The 12,500-nt window shown below is 46.8% G+C and overlaps 3 protein-coding genes across 3 annotated transcripts in view; 2 read left to right on the forward strand and 1 right to left on the reverse strand.

Annotated features, from left to right (window-relative positions):
• Positions 1-1,139: 1,139 nt before the first annotated feature.
• On the reverse strand, positions 1,140-12,270 carry top3b (DNA topoisomerase III beta). The gene is made up of 17 exons (XM_069725013.1): positions 12,134-12,270; positions 8,809-8,940; positions 8,501-8,607; positions 8,342-8,416; positions 8,012-8,208; positions 7,396-7,552; positions 7,206-7,319; positions 6,863-6,953; positions 6,474-6,734; positions 5,995-6,141; positions 5,367-5,540; positions 5,144-5,272; positions 4,341-4,490; positions 4,163-4,263; positions 2,342-2,543; positions 2,072-2,259; positions 1,140-1,980 (listed from the first exon to the last, which is right to left on the reverse strand). The coding sequence occupies exons 1-17, from the start codon at positions 12,201-12,203 to the stop codon at positions 1,708-1,710; spliced, it is 2,568 nt and encodes an 855-aa protein (XP_069581114.1). The 5' UTR covers positions 12,204-12,270; the 3' UTR covers positions 1,140-1,707.
• LOC138636790 (uncharacterized) lies at positions 9,455-11,765 on the forward strand. Its single transcript, XM_069725022.1, has 3 exons — positions 9,455-9,576; positions 9,888-10,063; positions 10,964-11,765. The coding sequence occupies exons 1-3, from the start codon at positions 9,562-9,564 to the stop codon at positions 11,190-11,192; spliced, it is 420 nt and encodes a 139-aa protein (XP_069581123.1). The 5' UTR covers positions 9,455-9,561; the 3' UTR covers positions 11,193-11,765.
• sub1b (SUB1 regulator of transcription b) overlaps positions 10,089-12,500 on the forward strand; it is a 105,445-nt gene continuing 103,033 nt past the window's right edge. The window contains exon 1 of the mRNA XM_069725025.1: positions 10,089-10,093. The gene's annotated coding sequence lies outside the window, so the exon portion shown is untranslated. The remainder of the gene's footprint in view (positions 10,094-12,500) is intronic.

The raw sequence follows: 12,500 nt of genomic DNA on the forward strand, positions 1-12,500 counted from the left end.
GGACTTCCGTCAATAAGAGCAGCGAAGAAGAAGCAGCGTACAAACGGGTTTCATAAAGTTATCTTGTGTGTTAAATATTGTGTGTATTGTGAGATATGATTGTAAAAACTGCAGCCGCGTCCCCACGACATGTTTTGTGTCTCGTGCTGTCCCGTGTTTGAACGTGTTTCTTGAACGTGCTCCGCTGCACGCGCCCGACCCTGTCAAACATTATCCGTCCTGGATGCACGCGACGACTTTACATTTAAAGAGTCTTTTCTTGTTTTTGAACGGCTGGAGTGACTTTCAAAAACACGAAGAAGAAGGAAAGTGTTTACCTGCAGAGTCCGAGACGTCCCGTCGCGCGCAGACACACAAACTCCAGACAGAGACAACACGCCCTGTGGCCGGACAAAAGACATTCATTGACACACACACACACACACACACACACACACACACACACACACACACACACACACACACACACACACACACACACACACACACACACACACACACACACACACACACACGCGACGGTTAAATCACTGACCGTCATCTGCCGCCTCACTGTTCACCATCAGCAGCGTTTACAGATCTGCGCTGTTCTCTACGTCATCACGCAGCCCGCCCACTTCCGCCGTACATGTTTTTTTTTTTTAAAGGGCCACACCACCAACTTCTTATTCTTCCTCCTGGTCCAACAAGAGAAGCTAATGTTTATAGTGCAATACCAGCGAGCGCCACTAGAGGTCGGCTCCAAAAAGCCTCCGGCTCCATAGACTCCCATTCAACTTCTCTCATCAAATCCAAAGTGAATAAAATGTGTCCATCAGTTATCTCGGTGTTGTTAGCTAAAGTCACTCCTTCTTCTTAGTTTTCTGGAGGTCCATCTGAAAATAATCCCTCATTCATTAGAAAAGAAGATTCAAGAAGACCTGTTTTTGGGGGCGTGTCTGTTTGATTGACAGGCCTGTGGTGCAGTCAGGTTACAGCTATCGGTGGGCGGGACGTAGTGTTGTCAGGTTTCTGATCAGATCGGTCAGATCCACCTCTGGCTCCTCCCCCAACTCGTCCAAATACGGTCACACACGGAAAACAGCAGCAACTCTTATGATGTTGAACAAACACACTTAACAGCAAACATTGTTTTCAGATTTATTTTTACTTCAGTGTAATTAAAGGTCCCAGATTTGACACTTTTATGGTGTTTTAATGGCGAGATATTATTATGGTTTTAAGTAGCAAAAACTATCATCAGTACAGTTTTACATCTCCTCTCTTGATCTTCTCTTTGCAGCTCGACCAACAACAGGCTGTTCAGTATCCGTGTCTTTAAGGCTCATGGATCTCAACAGCGCTCTCCTCTGATTGGCCGATTCTTTTCTGAGTGACACACACCCCGGCCAACCGCAGCTGTTCTTCGGTCTTGTAGCTCGCCTCCGTGACAGACTGTTTTCTGTCTCATTAGAGGTTGAACAGTGGAGCCATGCTGAAGGCCGACGTATGACATCATTGTGATATTGTGACATCACAAACTTTACATAGTTCAAACAGCACATTTCCTGGACGCAGGCTGCGTATTTCTCTGTTCACCAAGAGTTCAGACACTTTTACACAGTATTTATAGTTTTTTTTATACTCTATTGGACCTTTAATCAAACATGAAAAAACAGAAGTAATTTTGTCGTTTATTTTTCAAGCAAAAACAAGAATTACGGGAAACTATACAAAGTAAGCAGCCAAGGCAGCCATTTTGTCCTTCGGTTTTCTCGGGTTGCCGCGACGCCCACGGCCCCGCCCCCGTCCTCCCCGTCTGGCACCGCCGCCCCGGTGCCTCATGGTGGCGTGTTTGAGCTCCACCAGGTCCTGGAAGACCGGATCGCAGAAGACGCAGCCGGTGTGTTGCGTCTCGCCGTCCGGGAGCGGCGTGCGAGTCTTATTGAAGTCGACTGCGACCAGCGAGGCGTCGCAGGCGTCGCAGCTCTCCGATGCGACCTGCAGACGGAAGAAGACGAACCTCAGGGACGGCGTGGAGACCGTTTACAGGAAGTCAACAACAACAACATAAACCAGCTGTTCTTCTTACCTGCACTTTGTGGGCGTGTTCGAAGAAGTTGACCACCACGTTGCACTTGTTGCACGCCATCCTCCACTTCGGCCCGGAGGTGGTGTCCAGAACCAGAACGCCGCCGTCGCACTCCACGCACTGCCCGATGCCCAGAGAGTTCAGGGAGTGCTGGCAGGACGGGTGGGTGCATTCGTTACATCCCATACCTGGAAAACAATTAAAAAAACATAAATAAATGTCAGAGGAACGTGGAGGACCAGACGAAGGCCCGGATCGGGTGTTTCGTACCTTTCTTCATGTCCCTGAAGGGCGGGTTGCTGAAGCAGTATGGACACAGCGGGTAGCTCTTCCCTCGCGACCCGGAGGTCCACAACACCAGCTCGAACTCGTCCAGCGGGCAGCGGAGCTCCTTGTACAGCTTGATGGCTCCGTTCTGCGGGAGGCTGTAGGTCTCGTCGCAGCCGGAGCAGTGGAGGCGGCTGGGTTTGGCCTGCAGATGCCCGGCCGGGTCAGAAGGGGGCGTACAAGAGCAAAATCCTCCCACTTTAATGAGGTTTGACATTTCTACAGTAATTGTGATGGAGGACGTGTTTGTTCATTCTGGAATGTAACTATTGTCAATGGCAATGAGCGAATATTACTATCAGGTGTCTTCAGAGCGTTGACTGTTATCAAAGATGTAACGTTTGAGGAAGATCGGAATAATTACATAAAAGTTACAGCAACTTGTAGTTTCATGGCGAGACGCTCAGAATGGCCCCCACGCCACGGGCACACCGATCGACGAAAACAAATTCTTTTGATAACTTTTCATTTCCCAGGTGTAAAGATAGGACAGAGAAAATTTCAGATCGGTACGTCAAAGTCTGTAGGAGGAGTTCGTTAAATACAACACGTGCGAATAGCCAAAAATGGCAACTAAATTCAAGACTGTTGAGTTGAGGTCATGATGCCAAGCAAGTTTTTTTTACATTTCAGTGTGATAAACATGTCCAACAAATTTGGTGCATGCAGGTGAAACTAGGTGCCGGGGCTGCAGTTTAGGGGACGCAAGCGAGCCATTAGGACACGCCCACTTGGAAAACACATATCAGATGTATCGTCTCACCACACCGGATGTATGTGACACGTTGTGTCAAAAATAAGCTTTGTAGCTTTAAAGCTTTTTAGTTCGGGTGAACTGTTCCAACTGAAACGTGGAGCGGTCCAAACAGTCCTTGACTTACGTTAGAAGAGGGACACTCAATGTTCATATTCAAATACAACGACTGAAAACATCTGCAGCCTCATGATTCATTCATGAATCTGAAAGCGTACCATTCATCAGGAGGTAAACGGTAACACAGCGAGCTCAATCAGCTGGACTCTGAAGGCCTCAGCTGGACAAACGGATGTCATGTAAATGGAGCTCTAATCATTGAAAAAGGAGGTTGTGACGACGTCGATACACGATGTGAGGAAGGTTGATGATTCATTCATTGGCTGAATCCAAAATTTCCAAATATACAAAAGTACCATTAAAAAGTTGAGCGAGTGTTCCTGAACACAGCACGATGACGCACACGGGAAGCAACAACCTTCACGAGGAAGTATTCAGAGTTCAACATCAACAAGTGTTCCTGAGCCCATGCAGTGATTTCCGCTGGGTCAAACTGTGTAAATCATCAACAGACTTTTGAAAAAGGTTCAGAAAGTCTACGGCGAGCCGGGCGAGATGTTCACGTATTCCACATTTGAAAAGCTTGAGAACCCTGTTGCCATGGCGACACAGTTCAGGTGTTTTTTTTCTGAAGTCAACTGGACTTGTTTGAGGTTCTTTAACGACCCCACAGAGGGTTCCTCTAAGAGGTGGAGCGTGTTCAAGAACTTCAAGGAAGTCCAGTTACTTCTGTAGTGGAAATCACTGCACGGGTTCAGGAACACTCGGCTGTAAAGCAGGCGTGTTGAAGATTTTCTGCTTCCTGCTGCTCCGTGTGCATCGCTGCGCTGTGTTCAGGAACACTCTGATTTTATTGATCGCGTCTTGTATATCAGAATTTCTAGAAACCTGAAGTCCTTTTTCCCTCCTGATGATCAAACTCTAACAGCAGTGAGGACGGTTCTGCTGACCTGGATGTACTTCATGAAGCGGTGACATTTCCCACAGCGGGACAGCGGCTTCCCGCTGGCAGCGATGGGGGAGAAGGAGACCTCCATCAGCTCATCCATGCCTGTAAAAACACAACATTACTATTAACACCTCCTTTTAAAACCTTCAACCCTTTTGCTTGGTGTGCGGTGAACTCACTGGGGATGGAGTCCACAAAGTAGTGGAACTTCCTCTTGAAGATGTCCAGCGTGTGCTGCAGGACCTGCTGGTGGTTGGCCTTCCCCAGAGAGATCAGGGTGAGCTGCTTCTCCACCGCGCTGCGGATGGTGGGCAGAACCAGCTCCGCATCTGCAACAACACAAGAGCCATGAAGGGACATCAGCTGTCATCGTGTCCACAGATGATCTAGCAACATTTCACCAAACATTCATCAAACCGCTCCTCCTGTCATGTGCAGAAATAATCCCACTAAAAAGGATTGGTTTTATTGACATATTTGGACCGAGCGGCATCCATCAGTGATGTCATCGACCATCAGTGAGGTGTTCAACCAACTGCTGGACACATTTTATTCACTTTGGATTTGATGAGAGAAGTTGAATGGGAGTCTATGGAGCCGGAGGCTTTTTGGAGCCGACCTCTAGTGGCACTCGCTGGTATTGCAGCTGAAGACTCTTCTGGATCAGAACCATTTATCAGACCTGAAGCGACGAACTCTTTTAGAAACAGACTGTAGGTTTGAAGGAGGAAATGTTTTAATGTCTTTGGAAGAGAGATCTCGGCGATAAGACAACAGAGGTTTAAATAAGACACTTTCTCATGATGGATTTAAACATGTTAAATGTAGGCGTGTTCTTACTTTTTCTACGTGTCTGAGCTCTTTTTTATTTATCTTAATTATGACAAATATGACAAAATGTCCATGTTATGTGTCGTCTGTTTCACCCCACTTTTTCTGGACTGTACATGTAAGATAATATTCAGTAGTTGGAGGCTCGTACCGGTCTTGTAGTATCCGTGAACCAGGACGATGCCCAGGTTGGTCGGCTTCAGCTTGCGTCCGTTCTCCACCGTCACGTAGTTCCTCTGGCAGATGTTGTTGATGTGGACGGGGATGCTGGCGTCGGTACCTGGAGGACAGAGGACATTGGACAGAGGACAGAGGGTAAATAACCGCTATTCTTTTGGGGGCGGAGTCAGCAGCTGAAGAATCAGGAATTTCACCGATGCCGTGTTTCTCCATGAGGGTGATGAGCTCGGCCTCCGTCAGGTAGTCCGGCGGACTCGTCTGCTTCTCCACCAGCTTGATCTCGTCCACTGTGAAGACGTCTCCTCGCTCGCAGACCGGCATGGCCTCCTCCAGTGGGATGCCCTGCCACGGCATCACCTCAGTGAAACCTGCCCATAAAACACTCGCTGAACGACGGTCGGGTTTAAAGGGACTCGTTGCAGGTTAATTCTAAATCTGGAACGTTTGCGCTCATTTTGAAGAACAAACATGAAACGAGTGCAGGACGACGACAGATGTTCATTTATAATCTGGAAATAATAAGAAAGTTGCAGCAAATGAACTAATAACACCAACGATATGTGTAATAAAACACAATTTAAAGGGCCAGTGTGCAGGATTCAGGAGGATGTATTGATAGAAAATGGAAGATAATAATTAATAATTCTCTTTTCATTGGTGTAAAAATCCCCTGAAACTGAGAGACGGTGTGTTTTTGTTACTTTAGAATGAAACCTTTTACCAACATGTTTCTACAGGAGCCCAGAAGGGACAAAACCAAACGGCAGCTCCAGAGTTCAGCTCCTTTAAGAGACTGACGAATCAGCTGTTTTCAAACTCTACCTGGCGAGATGAGCGTTTTCCCGCTGCAGGAGAAGGCCTCGGCGCCGATGCTGAAGTCGATAGTGGTCTGCAGGTATTTGCAGTCCTGACTGACGGTGGCGATGAAGTGCCGCGTGATGTAATCGTACAGCCGCCAGCCATCACTTCCTGTGGAGCAGTGGAGGAGGAAGAGGAGGGGTTAGACGGTGAACGTGTGTGGGCGGAGCTAAATGAAGGCTCGTTGCAGCTCGCCAACTGTGACGGTACCAACCTGTGGCCCTTAATCGTGTGGAACATTAAGCTTCATTTTTCAGACCTGGAAGCTACGAACACTTTTATATTCAGGCTGCGGGACTGTGGAGCCTCTAGTGGCCACTCAAGGAACTGCAGGTTGCTGCTCTGTTAATCCGCGTAAAAACAGCCTCTCAGTAAACGATGAATAAATCCATCATCAGATGAAACTAAATGTTTTCTTTAACAACTGGTGTTCACTGATTTACCCAGTTCACTTTCGGAGGCGGCCCTCATGGGGGTGATGGGGGGGTGGTCTCCGGCGTCGGTTCCCTTCCTGGGTCGGTTCAGTCCGGTGGCCAGCAGAGCTTTCACCTCCTCGGACCAGAACGGGTTGCCGCTCTGCTGCTGCAGGGTTCCCTTCAGGTCGAAGTTCTCGGGGTAGTGGGTGGTCTCCGTCCGCGGGTAGCTGATGTAGCCCTGCGTGTACAGGCGCTCCGCGATCTGCATGGTGTGCTGGGGACCCATCCCTGAAAAACATCCCACAATCTTCAATAAAGTGCTGTTTTAACACAATGAAATAAAGTTAAGTAAAGAACAGTTTTAATTAAGTTAAATAAAGTACTGTTTTTATGTACGTTAGACATGTTTTTTATACCTAAAGCAGAACTGCCCACTCTCAACATCTCCACGGTGTTCAGGGCCTGAGGCCTCTGCTTGCTCTTCTCTTTCTTACTCACTGACTCCACCTGCAGCAGGAAGTGACATCACAGGTTACACGTGACATCACAGGTTACACGTGACATCACGGGTTACACGTATCCTCACGAGAACTTAGAACAGCTAACGTACCGAGTAATGCTGGTTAGCCTCGATTCGCGTGAAGACTTGAAGTCTGTTTCAGACCAAATCTACTAAACGAGTCCCTCTAAAGTTCACCGATGACCAACATTACATCACGTTATATAGATGTATAAATAAATATACATGTAAATACGTACCTGGGCGTCCCGGGACATCTTGGCCAGGTTGACGAACATCTGACCCACATCCCTGTCGAAGACTCTGACCCGGTTCCAGTCCAGAGTCAGCGGGCCATCTTTCCCTTTGAACACCTGAAACACAGGACGTCTGTTAACACGCTGCAGCAGAGGAAGAGGAAGAGGAAGAGGAAGAAGGGGGCGGGGTCACCTTGGCCTGGAGGATCCAGTACGTCTCCGGTTTGAAGGACTGGATCTTGTCGTGACGCTCCACACAGAAGCCGAGCGTCGGCGTCTGACAGGGTCCGAACGAGATCAGGGACGAGTCCAGGTTTCCATATTTACCCTGAAAATACTTCGTCTGGAACCTGAACGACAGTTTAACAGAAAACAGGCTTAGACGGCATCAATCAATCGTTTTAATTTAGCTGTACTCAAACAGTTTTATATTTAATATGCAGGTCTGACCAGATGATATTTAATTGTGTTGACTGGAGGCTGATCTCGTTCTGTTGGATTCACATGTCTCCATACAGATATGAAAGAAATCTTGTTTGGGTTTTTTTGGAGCCAGAAGTGACCATATTTGGACCAGCTGGGGAAGAGAGAATCTAGGCCCCGCCCACCTAAAGCAGAAACCTGACTGCACCCCAGGCCTGTCAATCAAAGCAGACACACCCCCAAAACCAAGCTCTGTTTTGAATGGGAGAATAACGCTCAGATGATCAAATACAAATCTTAGAAGTCCTTCTGAGAACGATATGAATATTTTTGTCCTTATTTTATTGCATAATTAATAAATAATGGAGCAGCTGACGGCGGCGTACCGGGTGAAGGCGCAGCCGATGCGCAGGTCGAGCTCCTGCCGCGCGTCCACCGACAGCGCTTCGTTCTGGTTGGGTTCTCCGAGCCGGTTCATGGCGCTCCAGATGTCGGTGTCGGTGATGGAGCTGAACTTGGCCCGGTAGACGGTGCGTTCACGGACGCTCGCCTTGTTCATCACCGGCTCGATGGCGTCCAGCACCTGTGAGGCGGGACAGGAAGTGACATGCAGGAAGAGACACACAGCCCCGCCCGGCTCATTTGCATATCGAAGTCTGATCCAATCACAGGTCTGAATGCAAAACGCCCACGAACCGGACGTCATGTCGTCTTACCTCAAAACAGATGTTCTCTCCTTCTTTGTCGCAGTCCAGCCACAGAACCACGTAGTCGCAGCCGCGGGCTTCAACCTGACACCAAACCAACAAGTTCAGGTGAGCAACATGAAACCGGCCACACAGAACCGAGTCAGAACCAACGCCGGCTCAGCTCACCTGCAGGAACTTCACCATGTTGAGTTTGGGGTTGGCCTCCTTCTTCTCTGTGGGAGCTTTGCTGAAGAGTTCTGCCGGGTCCACTTTGTCCCAGTTGTTGTACTTCCCTTAAAGAAACAACAACAACACAAAGGTCACAAGATCATTTATTCCCAATCGAAGGGAAACACTGGATTTTATTTAGCTAAATCTGAAGGATTTATTTGATACTTTTAAAACGAGTTTGGCCACACGGGAGGTGTTCAGGGAACATCTGGGTCACTGCAGATACAGAACCAGCAATCAATGCCAACATGGACGATACCCACCGATGAAGTCCAGACTCATCACGTGACCGCACACCGACGTCATCTTGAAGCGCACGGCTTGTCCCTGGAAGGTGCCGCTGTACTCGTGCACTGAGCACGCTCCGTTCAGACCTTTACGGCTCGAACAGTTTCCTAAAAGAGACGGAGGTGATAATTAGTCAGCAGGATCATTGAGAGTCACTTACAGGCCTCAGATCCACAGCAGCTGTTTTTAACGTTGATAAAACGATCCTGAAAAGATCCAAAACTCATTAAAAAAAAAAAAAGTAAAAGGGCCATAAACACCTCATTCAAGTGTTTTGAGGGACATAAATGTTATAACTGGAGGGGGGAGGGGGGGCTGCCATTAGTCACCTGGACTCGGTACTCCATGCTGACGTCCTCTCTCCAATGAAATGACTGTCAAGGCTGAATGTTAATGTTAATGGGAAGAATGCAAACTATTACAATAATAATGACCAATACCCCCCCCCCCCCCCCCCCCCCCACACACACACACACACACACACACACACACACACACACACACACACACACCAGTCCCGGTCACTGACCCAGAACCCACGTAGGTCCGGTAGAAACCCGAGGGGAACGGGGCGTATAAATACAGGTGGGAGACGATCAGATTGTCACAGATCGACTCCAAACCCCTAAAACAGGACACGCTGACGACTGAAGAAAACAACAACAGCAACAAATAAAACCCTAAAAAGGTCAATAAACATCTCCGACATCCAGACCTGCACTTCAGCCATGGAGCAGTTCCAGGTAAGAAAACCTGCCTTTTAAATGTTGGTAGTCATGACGATGGATTGACGGCAGATTAAATATATGCAGAATCACAACAGTAAAGTGCCTTCAAGCTTTCTTTTCATCATCTGCTTCACTTCCAATGTATTTGACACAGTTCAGGTTAAAATGATGTGAAGTTGCATATTTTTGGATAAAAAAAAAGGAAACAGATTTTTTTCGACACCAAACTCATCCTGATGGTTAAAACTCTTTAAGTCATTTAAAGAAAAGAAGGTTAAATGCTGTCCAACCACGTAAATGTCCTCTCTGGCCGTGTGTCCGTCCAGCCTCTGCGTGTCCTCCTGCTCGGCCTGCTGGTCCTCCACAGGTGTCTCGCCCTGCCGCTGGGCAGCCAGTGTGTGGACGAGTCCTTCTGCACCTACAACCTGCAGGACTACTACAGCCAGCTGGTCAACCTGCCGAGCCACATCAACGAGCGCAGCATCGCCACCTGGAGCTACGTGTGAGTGTGTGCACTCCGCCATCACATCATGACGCACTTCATCCTCGACCAACCGGATCAGCGACGAACGGCTCGGTTAGGAGACGGACAGAAAAACAGCTTTAGCTGCTCAAACATGCTGCTGCTGTTTATATTGTTTAAAATTAACAATCAAATAAACCTTGAAATAAAAGACACAAAAAATCCTTTAAATCGAGAAAATATCATCAGCGCCTGTTACAGACCCTAAAGAAACAACCGACCAATCAGAGCCTAGAGAGACAACCGACCAATCAGAGCGCAGAGACAACTGACTAATTAGAACCTAAAGAAACAACCGACCAATCAGAGTGCAGAGACAACTGACTAATCAGAGCCTAGACAGACAACCGACCAATCAGAGCGCAGAGACAACTGACTAATTAGAACCTAAAGAAACAACCGACCAATCAGAGCGCAGAGCAATAACCGACCAATGAGAGCCTAGAGAGACAACCAACCGACAGATGACTGTAACTTAGTTCTATCAGAAAAAATATAAAAAACAATTTATGATCGTGTGCTTTAAATTTTTGTATTAAACGACGCTTTAATAAGAAAAAAGTGCAGCAAAACAAAAAATAAAAATAAAAAAATCGAATGAAATAAAAATGCAGACTAACACTGTTTATAGATGCTCGAATGATGTCATCAAGTTTGTCGACGTCATGACGACGCTAGCGGCAAACACGTACTGCATCACGGGGGAAACATGTCCTTCAGAATAAAAGTGCAGCCAGAGAGAAATTCTAAATAAAAGTCAAACACACAAACGAATTCAGACCCACAAACCACCCGTTGAGAAACCGCCGACACAATATGGATTCAACAATTAAAAATATGACAGCGATATCACAGTGAATTAATCCGTGGCCTCTGCAGGGAGAACATCGACCTGAACCGGGTTCCTCAGGTGATCCACGAGGCGAGCTGCCACACCAGCCACTCCTGCCGGGGGCTGGACAGCGCCTTCGGCCTGGAGACCATCCCCGTGTCCCTGAGGATGCCCGTCCTCCGCAAAACCCCCAGCTGCTTCCCCCCCGTCAGCTTCTCCCTGGACTACGAGCTCATCACCGTCGCCTGTATATGCGCCATCTCCAGGCACAACTGAACCGGAACCGGGAACCGGAACCAGAACCGGAACCGACTTCTAAGTGTTTAACTGATCACGTCATAAAACGCCACGTTAACAGCTTTATCATCATAATTAAAAAGTATTTTACATGAAACGGTCTCATCATTGTCCACGTGGACATCAGAACATATTAATTGTCCACGGTGCAGTTCTTTAAGGATTAAAACGAAGTCCTGCCTCCATATTATGAGTAAAGAAGTATTTGGAGTTTAGAAGTTCATGTGGTGAATAAAAAGGAAAATAATGCTAAATGTATTGTTTTGTTAGATGTTTTGCAATGTTATTTTTTGGACACCTGGTGGCAGTAGTTGGACACTCAGGGGTGTGTGCGTGTGTTTTACGTTATAAAAATGTTATTTCAGTTTCCCGTCTAAAAGCTGATAACAGCCCTGAAATATAGTTAAATGCATTAAATGTTGTGATTTTAAAATAAAAGTAGAGAAGCTTCACTAAACCAGATAATAAATCTGTTATTTTATGCTTCATTACTGGATATTTTGTTTATGTTGGGACAACAAATTATCAATGAGTTAATTCATGAAAATGTATATATACATCGGTGACTGAAAAAAAAAAAGCCGAATTTAGCTGCTTTTAGCTATTTTCTTTGTAAAATTATATAAATATTCTTATTTATTTAGGATCAAATTAAACATATTTAATTTAAAAAAGTAAGGGCTGTTGCCTTAAATAAATATTGACTATGTCGCTGCTGCATTTTGGCTTCACAGCTCCAACAACCATTCCTTAAATGGCACATTTTTTAAACGGACTTCTGAATAGATTCACGTCACAGCGGATTGTCGGGACTCATCTTCACTCACACGTTTAATAACATAAACGACATAATAATGGAGCTTTAATACATGCAGATGTATTAAATGGCGTTTTAACACAGATATAAACTTCGGACCCACCTTTGGAGAGGATTTTAGCGATGGACTGAGCCAGAGACGGTTTCTCCGCCACCATCAGAACCGTCCTCATCCTGGACGGACTTCTGACAGCGAGCTGCTGCCGTCGAACAGTCGCGACCCGGATCGATAAGCAGAACCTGTCACCTGTCACCTGTCACCTGTCACCTGTCACCTGTCACCTGTCACCTGTCACCGCCTCTACGGAGCAAATCTCAACTTATAAATATGATTTGTCGCTAATAAACTGTTTTACGAACCATAAGAGCGGCCATGACAGTTTACAAGCGGTTCACTTCCGGTGTCATGTCGTGTTTTTGTTTTTTTCAAAGACTTTATTAACACCAGCTGGAAAAAACGAACAAAAGCG

Source organism: Brachyistius frenatus, unplaced genomic scaffold (genome assembly GCF_029030835.1).
Source record: "Brachyistius frenatus isolate BFR_SWC_R1_liver_20210118 unplaced genomic scaffold, ASM2903083v1 Contig_407, whole genome shotgun sequence".
Classification (NCBI taxonomy): Eukaryota; Metazoa; Chordata; class Actinopteri; family Embiotocidae; genus Brachyistius; species Brachyistius frenatus.